Source organism: Vespula pensylvanica, chromosome 14 (genome assembly GCF_014466175.1).
Source record: "Vespula pensylvanica isolate Volc-1 chromosome 14, ASM1446617v1, whole genome shotgun sequence".
Classification (NCBI taxonomy): Eukaryota; Metazoa; Arthropoda; class Insecta; order Hymenoptera; family Vespidae; genus Vespula; species Vespula pensylvanica.
In genome coordinates this window covers 729,819-750,634 of record NC_057698.1, presented here as the reverse complement: position 1 = coordinate 750,634, position 20,816 = coordinate 729,819, and the positions used below count along the sequence as shown (strand labels likewise).

At 35.6% G+C, this 20,816-nt stretch overlaps 1 protein-coding gene across 4 annotated transcripts; it reads right to left on the bottom strand.

Annotated features, from left to right (window-relative positions):
• Positions 1–238: 238 nt before the first annotated feature.
• LOC122634231 (KICSTOR complex protein SZT2-like) lies at positions 239–19,982 on the bottom strand. Of its 4 annotated transcripts, XM_043822960.1 has the most exons (25): positions 18,246–19,982; positions 17,853–18,170; positions 17,696–17,773; positions 17,222–17,624; positions 16,924–17,144; positions 16,452–16,839; positions 16,107–16,356; positions 15,204–15,944; positions 14,931–15,127; positions 14,673–14,836; positions 8,805–9,102; positions 8,280–8,465; positions 7,521–8,057; positions 7,067–7,443; positions 6,883–6,982; positions 5,970–6,809; positions 5,550–5,823; positions 3,470–5,409; positions 3,288–3,382; positions 2,735–3,158; positions 2,241–2,616; positions 1,983–2,148; positions 1,695–1,911; positions 499–1,613; positions 239–417 (listed from the first exon to the last, which is right to left on the bottom strand). In XM_043822960.1, the coding sequence occupies exons 1-25, from the start codon at positions 18,264–18,266 to the stop codon at positions 283–285; spliced, it is 9,861 nt and encodes a 3,286-aa protein (XP_043678895.1). In that variant the 5' UTR covers positions 18,267–19,982; the 3' UTR covers positions 239–282. The 4 variants fall into 4 exon arrangements, with proteins under 4 accessions (XP_043678895.1, XP_043678893.1, XP_043678894.1 ...); XM_043822958.1 differs by having other exon boundaries at positions 499–1,911; XM_043822959.1 differs by having other exon boundaries at positions 499–1,911; positions 7,521–8,027.
• Positions 19,983–20,816: the final 834 nt, after the last annotated feature.

The following is a 20,816-nucleotide window of genomic DNA, read 5'->3' as shown; positions in this document are numbered from 1 at the left end:
ATAATAATAGTAATAATAATAGTAATAATAATAGTAGTAGTAGTAATAATAATAGTAATAATAATAACGACAACGACGACGATGACGACGATGACGACGATGACGATGATTAACGATCGATGAAACGATAAAATTTTATAACAACGGCGATAACAACATTACCAACGTATCGATTAGAACATGTCAACTTTTACGAGGGTATACGATGTTAATGATCATGTTGAATAATCGTAAGTACGTATTAAATCCACGATGTATCGTGTGAGTATTCCTTACATCTGATCATTGATTACACAAGCTAGTCCATAAATGGAAACAACAGGCATTAATGAATCCTTCGATCAAACTGTAAACATCTTCCATGTTGACGGGTGTATTTGTGACTTCGGCCGATTTACGATAAACGACGTATAGATCCTAAAAATATAATAAAGAATCGTATGAAATAATCATTGCATCGTATTTTCCTTTCCTTTTTGTAAATTAAAACGTTTATACCCCTCTGGACGTATGGAGATCGATTGTCAACATAGTAAATGCTTGAAGAGAGCGATGATGTAGTATAAGATGATGAGTTATATTCCCATCGGCAGTACTAAATTGTTTATGATATTCTTGATACTTGTTTTGAAGAACTTTGGTCAAAGTTTGGTACCAAGAAACAGGTTGACTGCTAAGCGAACTGAGTCTAGGCTCCAAATGAGAAAGAGGTTCGACGTGAGCCAATGAACACAATTCCATGAATTCCGTATAAGTCATGGATGATTTATTTTCGAATAATTTGTTCCAAAGCAAGTGAGTCCTGCATTGGGAAGCACCACGTTCTATCATATCGATTATGTGTCGTCTAGCTGCCTGAGCCTGAGACATGATCAATTGCTGCATCAATTGTTCGTGGGACGAATAGTATCCCAAATAATTTACGGATTCCTGACGAATCTGTACCAAGTGCGGCGACGACGACGACGAACTCGACGTATTAAGAATATTATGATTTTGCGTTAGGGGTGAGTTTGGTACCGGCGGTGGGGTCGGTGCCAAATTGTTTATCGTAGTTACCGTTTTCTCATCGGATTCCTTCGAGTTATCGTTTGAATCTAAATCACTGTTACGCGAGTCCGAATCCGTTGGATTGTTCCCTTCGCGTTTACAACTTTTTTTAACAACGGATGGTTGCACCACCATTGAGATTGAATTAGATTCCGAGGAATTTCCAGGCTGAGAATTGTTGCCCAGTTTGATGACGCTATAAACCGTACGAAATTTGCCAAGCTTATTATTCTCCAAGTCTCGTTTAGGATAGAGCTCACGTTTGCTGGTCAACATGAGATAATATTTCAACGTTATCTCCGTCCTTTCTATTTCCGGTGGCTGTTCGATTCTTGAAACTATCAGAGCAACGTCGAAGTCGTCGATGTATCTGGTATCTTGAGCGTCGCAATAACTAACCAACGGAGTGCTCTGTAGCTTAAACAAAACGTATTCACCTTCCTGAGACTCTTGAGGTTCGTTGGACATCACGAATGCTCGCATACCGTAAGTTTCCTCGTGTGCTAATAAATAAGTATACAACATACGAGCTGGTGTAGCTAAATTTCTTACATTGACCACGTCTGAAACATAAATGTACGATTTGACGAACAAACTCGATCGTACTCGTATCCGAAAGAAACGACACCACCTGGAAATCTTACCACTGTAAACGAGATTTCTTGCGTAGTTAGGTGCCTTGCTGTAGTATTTGTTAAAATCGTCGAGGAAATGTGTCAGATGGTAACCTTGTTGCAACGACCAGAAACCTTTGCCAGCTATGTAGGAGTGAATGCAACGTAAATGAAAATCGTACGTAAACGAATGCAAGTGCATATTGATTTTTATTTTATCACAGGCATCCACGAAGCTCAAGACGAACTGTAAGAACAAATAATCGATGTTTAACACGTCTAGAAAAATGGATGGGACGTTCGTTCGACCTTACTTACTTGATTGATAATGGCGCTGTTAGTTTTCGTTGAAAGACGATTGCATTCGATGACACGTAACTTGGCAATAAAAAATGGCTGGGCCAAGTGAATCTCGAACAACAAAACTCCACCCAACATCGATTTCTTCAAATAATGTGTCTGATGCGGCGTCTGTTCCGTGTCTCTGAGATGTACGACGTAGGAAAATGCGGGAACGTTTGATAATTATTTGGAAAAAGGAAAAGAAGAAAAAGAAAAAGAAGAGATCAAGCTTACGTTTTGTCTTGCGATTCGACTTGAATCGAACTGAATCCTAAAATTTGCAAGTACTGTTTGTATTCTGTCAACATGGAGTTGCAAAGCTCTCTATGCCACTTCACGATGACGGCTTTCGCTGGGTCCTCTTTCGACTGAGTCTGTTCGTTCGCTTGTTGACCGACGTTACTAGAGACAAGAGAACACGGCGGCGTCAACGAGTGATCTCTCGTAGCGGCTGACTGCAAACGCCACGTTGGTAAAAATAACAAAGGCGTGTGACAGAAGTGTATCAAACGAGAATGTTGTTTGAACGTGTTCAATGTGTCGAAACAAACTGGGATATTCGAGGCAGAACTACGATTTTGCCATATCGTATACAATCTGTTCATATCCTCTGAAAGATAGATAAAATTATATATGTATATTAAACAAAAGAAAAAAAAACCAATACTCTTCGGTTTGACGCGATGGAACATTGACGATTACACGGACAACGGTTTCGTTGGGCGAACCTTTTGCTTTTCTTTCGCGATGACGAAAATCTTGCAAGTCGTATGCCGTTTTCACAACGGGATCAATGTCGTCGTTCAAATGATAAACATTGCTCTCGGTTTCTTTCGTAGCTTGGCCAACCAGCTGATTCCACGGCAAAGGATTACTCCTGCCATGTTGCTTAGAACCCGATTTATTTTCACCGTGCGAGGCGTGCGGAAATTTCGTTAGACTCTCCATATCGGTGATTTGATAGTACTGGGTATTATTTTGTTCGCCCTGTTGATAATTCGACGTTGGTTGATGATGAAATATACCCAACTTTTGCATTATTATATTCGTGAAGAGTTGCGATCTCGACGACAGCCAAGTACCCAAGCTCGTCGTTTGCTTGATAAACTTTTCCGATCTCTCTTTCGACCAATTGTACATATAAAACGTTATCTGAAACGATATAAATATTGTTTTTCTTTTTCTTTTTCCTTTCTTTCTTTTATTTTATTTTATTTTTTTTTATTTTTTTTTTAATTCGAGAATAATTTTTATTCGGAGGACAAGAGTGTGATAATTTACATTGCCACTTTGGATTTCAGCCAATAGTATCCGCTGTCTTGGTACAAAGTCGGACGGCAGTATCAGTGGATTGAATTTTTGCAACAATTTTTGATCTAAAAAATATACACGTATCACTTGCCATGGCTCTACGTTACGAATTACGTAGGTACGATAAAGTAATTAATTACATTCTTCACTACCTTTGGGAACAAGTAATTCCTCTTCGATCGTCTTGCCAAAGGATACCTTCCATTGATAAAAATTTCTAGCGATCAGGATACAATTCGTATAAGTTCCCTGCTCGTGTTTGCTGAAATCACAGGAGACATAAACCGGAGATAATGTTTTCTCGCGTTCGTTAACGTTCGTAAGCCATCTTTTTCTAGCCTCGGCATTTTCACAGAAGGCTAAGAGATTCGATGTACAGGTGACAGTTTCACTGAGAAACGGCTGACGATCGCGTAAAACGAATGCTCTGCTGGATGTGTCAGGTGCATGACCGCGTATTAAATTCTGTAATTCTCTGACGATAACGGGAATGGAGTGTCTGTGATGAATTATAACTTCGTGTTTCTTAACGGCGGGCACGCCAACGTCCAAAGCATATTTGAACCATTTAGTTAATATCGTGTGATAGATCTCGTTGAGCTTGCCTTCCTCCCCGAATTCGTATTGGTTGATAACGATATTGTCGGGATCCTTCGATTGAATCTGCTTGTTTTGTTGAGACGTTTCCTTGTCATCCGTCGAAGTATCCTTATCGATACATTCCAACGGTTCGGTGAGAGCCGTAGACAAAAGATTGTACTCCGTAACCAAATCCCAAGTTGCATATCTGACGGCAGCGCACAATTTTTGAAGCAACGCTTCCAAGTTGACCCGGCCTTGTTTCCATATTCTAAATTCTATCAGCCGTTTGGCGTTGCTCTTACTCGTATATATGGAAGTGGATACCAAGTTCTCGAAGTTGCCGGCCTTCAAGTGTTCGCGAAGATTCGCTTCGCAAGACGCCTCGTCGATCTGACGAGTCTCGTTCTTGGAATCGGCGATTGCCAAAGCGATGCAAGCTATACCTTTGCTGCCGCTCGATTGGCTTTGATTATATAAAAATATATCGGACTCGGCGACCCTGTTGTTGGAACCCTCTGGCTGGGAATAATCTTGAAAGTGATAACATGTTCTGTGATCGGTATATTTCGGTATATAAAGAAATTGTAATAAATTTTGTCTGAGGTAATGTCCTAACGCTGCCATGTGTAATAGACAATGCGGTTGAACGGATAACTGTACTATAGATTCAGGATTTTTGTATGGTTTTTGAATGAAGTGAACGTCGGCCGGTGTCAACTTGCACATAGGATTGCGCGCCAGCATTACCGACAATACTTCGAAGACGGCATCGTCCAGACGATTTTGTAAAACTTGTACGAGGTCGCACTTTACCAAAGGTCCGGCCTCGGATATACCGTGTACCTTCAATATTATCGAATCTCCAGTCTTGTTCAATATGTCGGATTCTTTTTCACCGAAAGATCGGACTCTTGGTCTCGTGTCGTTGGCCAGAGAATGATCGTTAGTGCTGTCGATACCTTTGGCTTGAGATAACGAAGCTGCGCTGTTGCTTCTAGAAACCGTAAGTTTCTCGTCGCTTTCCGAAAGCTTGTTTTGAAGAGGCTTCCCGTCATTGATCTGTTCGTGAAGTCTCAAGTAAAATACGTTCTTGTTATTTTCCTGATAAACGAACATGTTACTTCTGTTGTTTACCGAAAACCAATTCAAAACATTATGGAGCGCTTTTATACCACGAGACAGTCCAGACCTTCCCGGTCCAGTTTTCAAACGAGGATGCAGATAAAATGATACTTCCCAAACCACGGGACAACGGAACATGCCCGCTGTAAAGTTAAGGATCGAACTATTGCTTTGTAACGAACCACCCGACTCGCTGCTAGTATCGCCTCTCCAAACGTGATCCTCGTTTAATTCCGGTTCCAAAAGTACGTCGCACGTACGCGTGTCGTGAAGATTTTGGAGAAGCAAGTATTGGTTCACTCGACGACATATCAATTTCAATTGCGTGACCAGCATCGTTTGTATTTGCTTGTAACAGTCCACTTCGGGCGAGACCAGCTCTAGGAATCTTTCCCGAGAAAGAAAAAATATATATATAAATATAAAATTATGTACACACACACACACACACATATATATATGTAAAATTTGGACGATCTCGGGCAATTAACAATATCAATTGAAAATACAGTCACACTGTTGACAAACCTGCAGTGAAAATATACATTGACGTGGCTATTTTCGACCTGCAAAATTAGCCAGAAATTCGGAAGACTGTCTCTACGCCTGTCCAATTCTATCAACCATTGTAAATCGTCTTCGGAGTTGCTACTATCACCCTCGTAACCATCGTCCGTACCTATTTTACCTTCACCGATGCTAGAAATATCGGAGCAGCAACCTGGCGGATCAACCGTGTCGAACCTTCCGGAAGTTCGAACGTCCATAGGTACGTTTTGTTCGATGTTTTCGATAGTATCATCTAAAATAATAATCGTTAAATTGAAACATAACGAATGAACGAATCGAGTTAAAAAAAAAAAAAAAAAAAAAAAAAATTATCTCTTTCGATCGATTGGTACTTTTTCTTTCGTTACGAATACTTTTGATCCTATCTCTTAATTTTACCTCTTCTAATCAACACTTGATCCTTCAAACTCGAAACTTTTTCTTTATCGGCAGCTTCCTCGAACGAGTCCTCCGCATTTTTAATAAAATAAAACAGCGAGCCCTCTTGCTGTATGCAGTAACGATCGATCCGCAATTTCTGTAGCTCTTCCAAAAATTTCGTAACGCTGTTCTCCGAAGGAAATACGAAATGAAGCGGTACTTTGTCCATGGAACAACTCGTCCGTTCCGTAGACTCCGAGACGTGACGAGCTACGAACTTCAATGTTTTTTCCGTAGGGGGTGATCGATCCAAAAGTGCCGTAGCCGTTTCATCTTGCAACAACCATTCGATTTCGTAGGTCAAATTGGTGATGGCACTGTGCTGGTAAAGCGGAAGATGCTTCATCCTTTCCGGTAAACTTTCGGACTTCTTTTCGCTGCTCAAACTACGTTCGTATTCGACGTGAACGTTATCGAGCGCCGAGTCGTAAAAGTTATTATTACTTTTCACATTTCTACAACGTTTCGCAGTAACGTCAACGACTTCTCTAGGTAAATTCAAACATATTATACCTAAGGAAACTTTGAGATTATTCAAATTCATATCCGTTTCATTCTCATCCTTCGAAAGAACGTCCATTCTTTGAACGATCTCGCTGAAGCAGGTAGGAAGTAAATTGACAGGTGTACTTTTCAAACCTGAACGAAAATATACCGAACAACTTAATCGTAAGAAAAGCGGTTGTTCCTTATCGGATATATTGTCCTCTTGTAGCTCGTCATTGAAGGAATCGCCATAGACGCAGTTTGGTAATTTTCTAAAATCGTTCGTGCCCGTTGCATCGCCATCCTCGTTTCCTACGAATCAATGAACGACGCGTAAATACGATCTCTAGATCTTTTTAGATCTTAGATGATAATAAAACGATACCTTGGCAAGAGGAGTCGTCCAATTTGCAATTGATATCCGAATGAAACGCGAACGCTTCTAAATCATCGTCGCTGTCCGATCTCTCCGAATGAACTCGACCCTAAAAATAATATCAATCGATACGGTTCGTAAAAATAAAACAAAGAAAATACTGAATCTAATCCAAACACGAAGAATAACGTACGGTCTTTTTCGAAATCCACAATGGCGAGCAATAATAAAATTCTGGATGAGCCGGTACCGGTCTGAACGCAACGGTTATAATACCCTCGAACTTGTCTTTTATCAAATTGTGCAAAGGTTTAACGTCGTAGCAAACGTTACTCTTCAACTGACTCGATATGTTACCATCTTGGGATATACTCAAATGTCTGCATACCGATTGTAAATAATTAGTTATGTCTATCTCGATCAAACTTTCCTCGCACAATTCAACTGCTGCTTCCATGTCCTCGTAACTGAGTGGCTGCTGAAGAGCTAAGGATTTGTAAACTGCTGCTACGTAGCAATGGCAATGGGCAAAGTTTAACATCTTGCAATGTTCCATCAAACTTTTTTGATCTAAAAGAAGAAACATAAATAGATGCGATTCTAACGTTTGTTCTTAATCTTAATTCGTTCTAAACAAATGAAGCTACCGCTCGTTGCGTTATCCGAGTCTTCGCTTTTCGGTTCGGGCGACGAGGTCTTCATACTGTTAATCAATTTTGAATGAAGAAACTCTTCTCGATCTTTCTGACCAACGCGAAACGTATGATCCTGATAAATATCCTTGTTACGTGGAGACTCCAATTTTTCGATCAATGCATCGATCAACAATGCCAAGGAACAGTTGTAAACGTAAACAGGGATTAAAAGACCCTCGGACTCGGTCGTTTTAGCGTTGTCGAGAGGTGTATTAGATCGATTGGAATTAGAATTGTCCGGCGAGATTTGCTCGAACGAATCGGATTTCTTTTCGTACAAATTCTCAGAAGAATTTGTCTCGTTAACGTCCAAGCTATTTCTATTGCTTAAATCACTTTCGTTTTGATTTTGAGGAAACGCTATTAGATAGACGTCCTTTTCCGATGCTGGCAAAATAGTCATTATCACGTGGGTCGCACTTATCCCTTTAACGAAGCAACGCCAATGAGGATGATAATCTGAAGGAATCTCATTTTTTTTATTTCGTTCTGAAAAGAAATTTAACTATTTCTTTTTTCTTTTTCCGTCCATTGCGAAATTATCAAAAGGAATATTTCGTCATACATTTGTAATTATTTTTATTGAATTCTTTTTTTTTTCTCTATTTCTCTAATACGTATTTTTTTTTTTTTTTTTTTAACGCAACTATCATTACTACTACCTTGTTTTTTAAATAAACGTAGAAACGTTCATACGTTGTTGTCGTTTACCTTTCGAAAAAAATGCCAAATTAGATTCGTCGTCGCGAGGTCTATTCAAAAGCATCTCGGTAAATTTTTGCGACTGCATACTCGTAAGCTGGAGTTCTTTATTATGTAAATGTTTAACGCGTTTCAGAAATCCTTCCATTAGAATCCTGTTAGCGCTTTGTCTTCCTTCTTCGACATGATCGGAACCTAACAAATTGTTTTCTAGTTACCGTCAAGGTATCAACTTTTTATTAAATAAAGATAACGAAATAATAATATGAAAAAAAAAAAAAAAAAAAAAAAATCCAATCACAGCTTATCTCTCTAAAGACAACGAAATCAAGATTATAAAAATCATCGTAGGAAATAAATCGATTCGAACTAAATTAATCTTATTATTATCGATATTACGTAAAAGAATAAGATGAAGAAGAAAAAAAAGAAAACAAAAAAGAAAAAAAAAAATAATAATAATAATAATAATAATAATTTTAGAATCATCGATAAAATTCTAATCGGATAAGAAAGTCAAGATCTAATTCGAACCATTAGCAAACATGGAGAACAAGAGTTCGCCTTGTTGGCACTTAGGTAGAATGCTGAGAGCATCGAAGGTAAAGTGCATGTGATGAATCCTTTCGTCGATCATCGTCGATCCTTTGAAGCATCCTGTCGCGTTCGCGTATCCATTAGAATCTACGCTACGATCGCTCGTCCTCAAAGTTTGAAAGCCCTGACCAGAAATAACTTCGTTTCCATTTTCCATTGCCGTTACCTGACAGAGTTGACTCAGGTACTCGAGAGTTAGCAGAGCGTTTACGCATTCTTCGTCTATGCGAGCGATCTATCATCATTATATCGATCATTTATATATATATATATATATATATATATATATATATATATATATATATACATAATGCATATGTATGGGAAAAAATGAGAACAAATTTAAGAACGAAAAAAAAAGAAAAAGAGAAAAGATAAATAAAAATGAGGTGAAATTAACGCATGTAAGTAGTACTCAGTCAATCGCCAGGATAGGAAATATATATATATATATATATATATATATATATATATGCATATATGTATATTTTTTATGGTTATACAAAAGCATGAAAATAAATAAATAAATAAGTAAGTAAATAAATCAATAAATCAATGACAACGAAAGTGGTAACATCGCTTTAAATGCATACACACACATACATACACACATACATATGAGTTACATTTATTGTAACCTAATTAAAATTGTTAATATTGTTTTAAAATGTCTTTTTTCTTCTTTTTCTCCCTTTTCTAAGATTTCTAAGATTTTTCTTCTTAAAAAAAAAAAAAAAAAAAAAAAAAGAAAAAGAAAATTACAAAGGTTTTTCTTTTCTTATTTTTCTTATTAGTTAAAAAGACTTAACGCTAAGATCGAGTAACTAATCCATGGTTAAACGTCGATTAATAATACTTTTGATAATAATAAATTTTGAACGATGTCATAAATCTCACGAAGAATTTCGCTTGAAATTTTGGATCCTTAATATGGATTTAATAATTATAGTCGATTAGATTTTCGATTGGACGATGATAAGGAAGAACCAGGAATAAGTTGGAGGAGTTGAATCTCACTTAATTAACAAAGCGTAGAGACCACTTCTCCACTTAAACCTAGACACCTGTTTCCAAAGCGTGTAGATCTTTAATTATTTCTTTCTCTCTCTTTCTCTTTCTATTTCTCTTTCTCTCTCTCTCTCTCTCTCTCTCTCTCTCTCTCTCTTTCTATTTCTCTCTATCTGTCTCTCTTTCTCTGCTTTATATTCTCGATACTATATCTAGATCATATTCCTGGGATCAAGAAAGTCGGAAGAATCAATCTCGATGATCGACGACGATAATCCGCACGACCTTGAGCTGGAAGAGTTAGATCTGGCAAGTTATCAGAGCTTTTATTACTCACTGCCTAGATCCTCACTTCCAACTGAGGGTCGGGCAAATCTTTTTCTTTTTTTCTTTCTCTCTTTCTTTCTCTTTCTCGCTTGTTACATCCCCCTTTCTCTTTCTTTATCTTTTTTTTTTTGACACTGCACAGAAACTTCGCAAGAAGAAGCATATGGCCGATCATCCTCAATCCCTTCGATCAGCTGTTCACCCCTACGATGATAATGTAAAGATCGTTGAAAAGAATCGTGGATCGTTAAAAAATCATTTGACCTACGGTTCACTGACTCGGATCGATTATTAAAACGAATTTTATTGAAAAATTCTATTGATTTCGTCTTAAAATTCCGACGAGTCAACGACTTGTTTTTTATTCAGTCGGTTCGCGACTTTATTTTACTTCTCTCTTTTCTTCACTCTTTTATAATTCTTCACAATAATCGATTACCACTTTTTTTTTAACCGATCACGATGTATCGAAACGGTATTAGAAATGAATAAATAAGAAAAAAAAAAAAAAAAAGAAAAAAAATGGAAGATTCATCCCCGAATATTATAAATTCAATTTTCTTTGGTATTTCTATTCCTTTTAATTTCAATCTTTCGTTTCTTTCGTTTCTTTCTTTTTTTTTTTTTTTTTACATTTTTTATTTCTCTCGAATTGGTCGACATTGAAGCTATATTGAGAACCCCTTAGAAACAAAAAAAAAAAAAAAAAAAAAAAAAAAAAAAAGAAAAAGAAATAAAATAAAATAAAATTAAATTAAATTAAATAAACGATTAGAAAATTTCACAGCTCTCTCTTTTTCTTCCTTTTAAATATTTCTTCACACACTAAAGATTTTCTCGTAAACGACGTTTCGTGTAACATTCGTAAGTTCGTTCGTTCGTTCGTTCGTTCGTTCGTTCGTACACGCCGATACGATGATACTAAAGTCATATCGTTCTCGTAATCGTCTTTTCAAAGATATCAGAACGGCAAGAGAATTTCGAAAAATGAGGTCCATCGCGTGCGACGTCGATCACGTTAATGTTACAAGCGAAAAAGGTGAGTCTCCAAGTTGGCCGTACTAGTAGTAGAACGTGTGCATTGGGCCCTATATATATAAAATATATGTATATAGAAAAAGAAAGAGCAGAGGAGAGAGAAAGAGAGAGAGAGAGAGAGAGAAAGTGTGATGTGTGTGATACACACACAAACATAGAGACATACATGTACGAGAATTTATCTATAATATTTGACCGTTTACGTGTTAAGATTGTAAGAGGGTTTGTACACGTATGTGCGCGCGCGCGCGCGCGCAAACAAGCAAGTAACCGTGCCAAGAGACAACTGATAGGAAAATCCCGTTAGGGAGGCCCTCATCGATATCGAAGCCCCACCCTGATAACGATAACGACACATCGCGATGGACAATCGTCCCCAACTCTCTTTCTCTCTCTCTCTCTCTCTCTCTCTCTTTTTTATTTTCATTTTCTTGTATTTTTTGTTCCTTTTTTCTAATCTTTTAAATCTTTTTTATTTCATCCCTTTTACCTTCAGCAGTGTAAACATTATCATTAAATTAAAACGATAACGATTGGGTGATATAAAAAAGAAAAAGACCATGATTCTTACCAGTCATGATCAGGTAGGTATCGAAAAGATCGATGGAAAGATCTAGCAGGAAAGAAGTAATAGATATTTGCTCTCTCTTTTCTTCTCTTCTCTTTTCTTTTTTTTTCTTTTTCTTTTTCTTTTTCTTTTTCTTTCTCTTCAGCCGTTTGAAAAAAGTGTTTATATATGTACATTCTTATTGCGCCCAATGTCAATAAAGTATCTTCCATTAAATCGTATTCTTTGATATATCTGTTCGGACAGTCCTCTATTTTACCCCACCTTTAATTTTTACAAGACGGGCCAGACCAATAACGACTATCTTATAAAGCTTTCGATAAAGTTTTTTTCTTGACTCATTGTACGGAAAGAAATGTTGAAAAATGACGATATATATATATATATAAAATCCTTATTTATTCATTAACATTCATCGCTCATGATATATATATTTATTTTGTTTTTAATACAAATAGAAAGGGAATGATATTTTTATCATTTTTATGATCATAATATTTTCAAACTATCAAACAAAAATAGAATTGTCATAAGCGATGAATGTTAATGAATAAATATGGATTTTTTTTATTGCAATAAATTTTGTAAAAAATAAAAATCGTAGATATACGTGCAACGCTGATGTTGATGGTAATGATGACGATGATGATGGAACGAAAAGCAGATAAATCGGTTCTTATCACTTGAATCTATACGTCGAGAGATATTACGCGTTAAACGCAAAGATACCAAAGTTTTCGGAAATTCGAGGATATCGTTCCGGATATTTTTACATTTTAATCGGTTCGATCATCGCTTCGACAGATATCGATTACTGATAAGAGTCCTGATATCGTTGTAAAATTCAAATATCCTTGAGAAATGTTAATTCAGATATTAACATTTATTTATATTATGCATCGAAGGAATAAATACTCGCGGTGGTCTAACTTTCTTCTTTTTTCTCTTAAATAATTATAATTTTCTTATTAAATACGAGAAAACGAGAGAGAGAGAGAGAGAGAAAGAGAGAGAGAGTGAGAGAGAGAGAGAGAGAGAGAGAGAGAGAGAGAGAGAGAGTGAGAGAGAAATGATATTCGAAGAACAATTCGAGAAAATCGATGCACTCGTTAACTTAGACAAGTGTCTTTATCAGAAATGAAAGAAGAGATAAGATCCGTGATAAAGTAGCGGCTATTCGCACTTTGTTACGAGACCTATAATATAATATTCTTGCGAACATTTATGACCATATTATTTTCTTCGTTTCGTAATTTAAAAAAAAAAAGAGAAGAAAAAAGAAAAATAAAAAGAAAAATTGATATATTTTATTTGAAATGATTACGTAAATAGATAATAAAAAAAAAAAAAAGAAAGAAAAAGAAAAATATAAGGAAACGATTGTAAGGAAGCATTCGTAATAATGAACTTCAACGTATCGATTCTTTGTTCATATGCGAAACATATTTATCTATTTTTTTTTTTTTTGTTCTTCTTTTCCATTCTTCATTTTTCAATTTTTGATTCTTTTGATTTTTTTCCTTTACCAATCGTATCTCGATTAAAACGATGAAATATATAAGGGAACTTAATCTCTGGTATCAGCACCGGTAAACGCTTAGCAATTGATAAAGAGAGCAAGTTCCTAGCAAAATAAACCTCTTACGATCCCTCTAGGTCGGAATATACTTTGATACGTTACCATTCAAACGTCTTATCGCACACAAGTTGGCTCAAGATAAAGAAAACGGGACGCAAGTATGAGAAATTCTTTTGCTATCTTTACTTGATTCTTCTCTTACTTTTTTTTTTCCTTTTTTTTTCTTTTTTTTTTTTCGAACGAGTACGACAACAATATCTCACGCGGAGAAATAATTTTCTTTTAATTCAATCTAACATAAATGTCAAGAAGAAAATAAGTGTGTATTTCTTTACTTTTTTATTTCTTACGATTACGTCTCTCTCTCTCTCTCTCTCTCTCTCTCTCTCTCTCTCTCTCTCTCTCTCTCTCTCTCTCTTTCTCTCTCTGTCTCTGTCTCTATCTCTCTATCTATCTTTGCTATCCTATCAAAGTTAGAGATAGGAGGTACTCCAAAAGCATATCTCAACAACAACGACGACGTGACTGAACTTTCGCTTTTCTTAATCCACGGTATATTGTTTCTGATAATGTTCATTACAAAGTTCGCAGCGCGTTACCTCCTCAAGGTTACACTCCTCGTATCATTTCAAATTTAGTTTATGAGAGATTCGTCCGACGATAAGAATTCAAATTATTCCTTGTCATCGTCGCCAATCGAATGCAATCGAGTTATTTTCGGCAAGACGAAGTTTTTGTAATTTTTCAAAGTTTCCTTCTTTTTCTTTCCTTTTTTTTTCTTTCTTTCTTTCTTTTTTCTCTTTTTGTCTTTCTCCTTCTCCCCTGATAGCAATCAAGAGGACAGAAAATTTTGGAATAAATTCGACGATGTAGAAAGCGAGCAATCGACGTAATCTTTTTCTTCGACTTTAAAATAAATCTATTTCGAATACGACGTTCCACTTTCTTAAGAAATCCTACGTAATCGTGTCTATTACAGGAACATGTTATGTACTGATATGTTATCATTCTTGAAACGCTTTAACTAAAGTACTTAAATTCATCTTATCGATTTAAACAACAGGGATAGCATGGTGACCGAATGTGCATTTCGACGAATTAAATATCGTCGAAATGAAAAACGATATACACACATATGTGTATGTGCGTGTATGTATGTGTCAGGTAATAAAAGAAAATTGTATCAATGACAGAAAGTGATAAATCTATAAAAAGAAAAAAAAAAAAAAAAAAAGAAAGAAAAAACGAAGAAGAGAAGTAATACTAATCTCGATGTAACACTCACCGCGTCAGGTAATTGATGATATTGCAGAGAGTGCATGAATTCACCGGCACGTTTGGTTAACATGCCTACGTGACCATATTGCGGTTCGATCCAAATTTCCGTGATTATTTGAAAATCGCCAGATCCCTCGCAGTCTTCTGTACTGAGATCACCGTCCACGGTACCTAAAATGTTTTTTTAATTTTTATTTATTTATTTATGTCTTTTATTGTCGATAATTCGATCGGTTTGAAGAGATATCTGCTAAACGAGAAATACCTTCGTCGGTATCTTCGTCGGATTGATCCGCTTCTAGGGTTGCATTCAATACAATTTGAGGTGGAAATATGATATATTGTACGATGCACGGGAAATGTTCGGAATTTTTTCCAAGACCTTGCATGTTTACCTCCAATACCATGTTTATGATGCCAGCTGCCGAATAAGCGAAATAAAAACCTTCCTCTAAACGCATCCTGAAGAAAGAGAGACGCACAAATAAAGATCAAGCCTGATTAAATATTGGAATGATCTATCAAAAGGATTTACTACTTTGTAATAGTTGAGAGAATCCTAGCGATCGCTGTTATGTTCAATCGTGGCAAGGTAATACCAGGTACGATATGTACAAATGGTCGTTTAACGTGCCACAACCATCGATTGTGAAACAAATATCTCGATAGCGTCGTGGTATGATTGTTGGTCAATATCGATGGATTTCTGTTTGAATTCGTATGCGTTATGTCAGGAAATACCATAACGCTTGGATCGTTAGGTACACGTTCGTAACGTATCAAAATCTTTTCCAAAGGTTTGTGTATAACCGTGCAACAAAGCGTTTCTTGATATTCCATAGGTCTATTTGGCAAAGTCAATTGAGATAATCTTTCAATAAGATCGACTACGACGTTATGCCTGACACCACCCTCGGTCCCACCTGTGAACGCAATATTTAACACGACACAGAGTGCCTTACAATTAACACGTATTAATGAAAATGCTACTGGTGGCTTCTCTACTTCTTTGTATATAAACTGGACATATGTGTGATTCTCAACTAGTACAAACGTTGCCCAAGTTTTCAACATGGCATATAGAACAGCGGCCGCTTGACGACATTGAATCCATTGAAATCTTCCATTCTGATTTGCTTGATGCAAATATTTCGGTAATGGTCGGTCGTGCGATAAAACCAATGTGATCCTTTGCGTGTGCATCCAACGGGCCCATTGTGCAGTTTCCATCGAAACGACTGGATGCCATATTTGTCCAAACTGCGGGCAGGCAGCATCACTAAAGTTGTAAAGACATAAAGACCGATACTGGCTTTTTTCTTTCTTTTTTTTTTCCTTTTCTTTTCTTTTCGTTTTTTTTTTTTTTTTTTTCTTTTCTTTTTTCTTTTCTTTCGATAATCTTTATTACACAGAAACGTTTTACTTTAGGTCAATAATTTACCTAAGCTGAAGAGTATTAGGCACAGGGTGAGCAGATAAATTGAATACAGGAATTCCACTTCTAATGGTATCCGGTATGTTGTACCAACTCCAACCGGATCCAGGAAACCAACTGAAGTGTGCCAACATGTTGTCGCTTTCGGTTAACGATTTTATGGCTATCCAAAAACGTGATACAACACCCTGACGATATTGTGACTTAAGCGGCTTTTTAGATAAACACGTTATGTCATGCAGAAATTCGTAAGGCGCTAAAACAAAGGTCATTCGAAGTAAAATTTACAATTCGTGTAGTTAGTACAAATGACGACTATTCACGATTTAATCTGGCTCCTTCCTTCCTCACCTTCTATCGTAATTGTATATTGTATCGTATTAGAGACCGACAAGGACTTAGAAGACCAAGGACACGTTACCAAGTGTTCCAAAAAGACATTGCTCTTCCATAAAAGAACGAAACATATTTCAAGAATGTCTTCTCTTATTATTGCTCTCTTTATTAAATATCCCTCGCGCAAGCGACAACACAATAAACTGCTTAACGTACACGTAACTTGGTCGTCTATCTGTTTCTTTCTCAGAAGATGAACTGGTTTGTGACCGTAAAAAAATGTATTATTAGAATGCCACTTAGTCTGTTTAGTTGAGATAATAGAATTGGATGTGTCACGATATAATTGCCAATAGAGAAAATTTTTATGATACATATTTATATCTTCTCCGTGTTCAGGTACCTAATGATTTAAAAGAACGTTATTTAAATCTTGATTATATATCGTAGGATTATCGATAGTATATAGAAAAAGAAATTTACGTACAATTTGTGGCATATATGTCATGTAACTCCCTAAAGTTGCTGCTGCAAGAAAACACAAGAGATCCTGATAAGGTATCAATCCGTCCGCACAATGCGGATGATATACGCTACCGACATGTACAAAACTACATGCAATAGTTGTTGCGCGCAATTGTTGCATAATTGAATCTAACACGTGAACATCGGTCGTGCTAACTATCCCATCAGAGATAATAATCAGATCTGTAGGAATCATTTAATTGTCAAAGAGAAAAAAGATATTGATATTATTCAGAAAAAAAATATTTTGATTAACTCACGCGCACAACTATGTTCCGGTAACAAAGTAAGAGCTAACATTCCATAGCGCAGCATGTTAATAAAGTTAGCTTCTGGTAAAATCATGGCAGTATTGCCGAGGCAACTGTTATTTTTATTATAATAACTAGTACCATCTTCAAAAAGGCCTCCGACTAAACGCTCATTTTCTGCTTTCAAAGTTTCCAACTGTTGATTCGCGATAGCAGCTACAAATGATACTTTTTCCTCCAACAAGTTTAATTGCTTTTCTAAATGCTGTATTAGATGGTTAACATTATTGGCAGTAAGTAGCCATCCTTGAACTAACACTTGTTGCGACGGACTTGTAAGAAATGGAGTATGAGCTATCACTGTCACAAAAATTTCTGGTTGTAATGTACGTTTACTGCCTGGAATCGTAAACTGCAGATATGGAAGATAGATGAAATCAAAGTATTTTTTGTTAAACACGAGAAATGTATAGTCATAATTACCGGTTTAGTTATTCCTTCAAGACATCTTTTAGTAGCTAAATATACCTCATCTATAACAATTTCTCCATGCTGTATATCCTACAGGAAATAATTTATATTATAAAATTAATAAAAATATTTGAAAATTTAAGGAAAACAGGAATAAACTGTTACTTACAACAGTAGCAAGCGATGGACTTAAGTCTAAACTAAAAACCATTCTGTATTTATGCGCAAGAAAAATTATTGAAGTAGTCCCTATAACTTTATATAGAAATTGATGACTAGTATCACACGACCATGACCCAGGCGAACCGTTTGGTAACACAGATACAACTTCTAACTCAGGCGCGTCTTCATAATTTGTACTAGACTGTTGAATTTCTATTACAGAGTCCAAATGCTCTAACATCCATTGGGCTCTCACATTACGAGAGATAGGAAATCCTCTTTTCATTAACAAAAACACAGTATCTGCTTCCAATACAGTTTTCTCCTATCGACATAATAAAATTTTATCGAGTAAGCTAGCCAGAAAGATACGAGTAACATTACATCTTAATATCCTTACCTCGTTCTTTATTTCAGCCATATCATCTGTTCGCTTGAATTTTCAATTGTAAGCCTAACATTGAAATAAATTAATTTCATTGCATTCTACTATATAAGAGTTAATAATATATATACATCATCTTGATAATAAAGAATGCATCACTATGAATTGGCGAAACTTTGTTTATGCGTATTATAGTTCAAAGGTCACATTGCTACCTATTCATTTTCTAATTATGTGTAGAGATAGAGAGAGAGAGAGAGAGATAGGTTTGTAACATAACCTCTAAGAAATCATGCATCGATAATTCGAGCACATTGAAATTAATAGTTAAGTTCGCCTAAAAAAAGTAGAAGAAAACAATATTATTCGTCTCAATCTCTTAACGCAATTAATGACAACGCTAAAAGTCGTAATATGTAACTCTTCGATATGTTTTGTATCCTTCATAACCTTCATAGTATCAGTTTAATATTTATCAATTTAAATTACGTATACGATAAATTCTTCGACGATTTTCTTTATATTATATATAAAAAACATACATGGATAATAATTATTTGTAAGGATTTTTAAAAAACATAATATTGTCCAAGTCCAGGAAACAAAAAATCTGCGATTAATTGCTTGCTCTTGCTATTTCTATACGTATATAAACTAAACACAATTGTACGGACGAACACACTCATACTGTTTAGCTATCGAGATACGTAGGGAATAATATAACTACGTCGGTAAAGCAGAATGGCGATAAAACTTTTCAGATGGCGCAATAATCACAATTTGCGCAGTACTGCGAAAATTCTTAGCGGCAATTTTAAATCGCGATGTGTAATCGATATATTAGAATTATACGATTATCTTCTTTAATTATTATATCGATATGTTGTCACGGAAATAAAAAGAAATAACATCAAATAATTACATAATTACGATCAACAAGGAATAACAATGAACATGTGATACCTTCGATGATTAATTTAGGTTAGAATATGAAAAGTATTACCTGATTTACAAAATCTCATATTTATTCATGCTTTCACAATGTGAGACACACGCTTGCACACAGTTCATATAAATTTATATCGCTGCGTGTCGTGCATATATGTATGTATACGTATATATACATATATATATATACGGACGATATCGTTTGTATTAATTACAAATAATCTCGTAAGTGCACATATCGATGTACCTTCAGGAGCGTATCTTCAGTGTGCTCTTAGGATCGTATGCATTATTAACATGCAAATTTCTTGTTATTTATTTTCTTGTTTTACCTGCTGAAATTTTTTTTTCACTTTTTCGTCACTTTTTTCTTTCTATCCTCTTTTCTCTTTATATTATTATACGAAACGCATACACCGAAAGTCGTTTGATTGAACAATTCTTTTTGAACGATATCGATACACGTAATACATGATTAAATGTAGGCCTAATTCGAACTCCATCTTCTTTATATTTTATTTTCCTTTTCTTTCCTTCGTTCTTACAAGGTAATAAGGAAAATGATCGTACCGACGGCGTTCGCATATATAACCACTTTTTTTCTATCTTATCGACGCGACGACTTTTCTTTTAGACAAAAAATCGTATTCGATTTCTCACTTCGCAATTCGTTCTCACTTTTGTTAATCGACACGCAAAAATTTTGTTGACTATTAGACACATACATAGCGAGCAGAGCGGTAGTTTCTTTAGAGAGGAGAGATTTCGCAAGCGATTAATCTTATAATTAAAGAAAAAAAAAAAAAAAAAAAAAAAAAAAAAAAAAAAAAACAAAGAATAAAAAGAAACAAGAACGAAGGGAACACCATTGCTTCTTCGTTAACGATTCGCATGCAACTACAGTGTAAAGTAACGTTCATAGCTCATTCTCTCCATGCCCGTCGAATTTTGATAAAAAATTTACTTTTCATTATCTTTTCCTTTAGTTTTCTTTTTATTGTTGTATTCTCGTTAATTTCAGACAGATAGGTATTTCTTTTGTTTATTTTTTTGTTTCCCTTTAGATCGTATCTTTACTTGGTTTTATTTATTTATTTATTTATTTTTTTTTTTCAGACGAACAGGGCAGGGCTTTTAACGTCACCGAATCAGCTGATATACACACACCAACGTGTTACACGCCCACGCACACATGCACACACATATAATATTATACACTTTCATCCCCGTTTATCGTCGTTACAGGTCGACGCAATTTTTTTTTTGTTTTTTCTTTTCCTTTTTTTTTCTTCCAATGCCTTACTCGCAAATCAATAGTAGCGTTTGTGGGAACATATATATTAATATGTATATATATATATATATATAACTTTTATTTTAATTATTCCTGAAAAATCAAGTGTCAGGGTCCTTCGTGTGTACATACAACAACGTGTTCTTTATCGGCTCACTTAAGTATGAAAAAGTATCTTTTCGATCATGCTATATGTATACATGCACACTCACACATACACATATAATATGTATATATTTATATATTTATAATATATTCGAAGTGCATGGGCCGCAAAAATAGGATAGGATAAATTCTTCTAATAGACTTTGCAGACGGACGTAATAGGTGTATACTTGTAATAT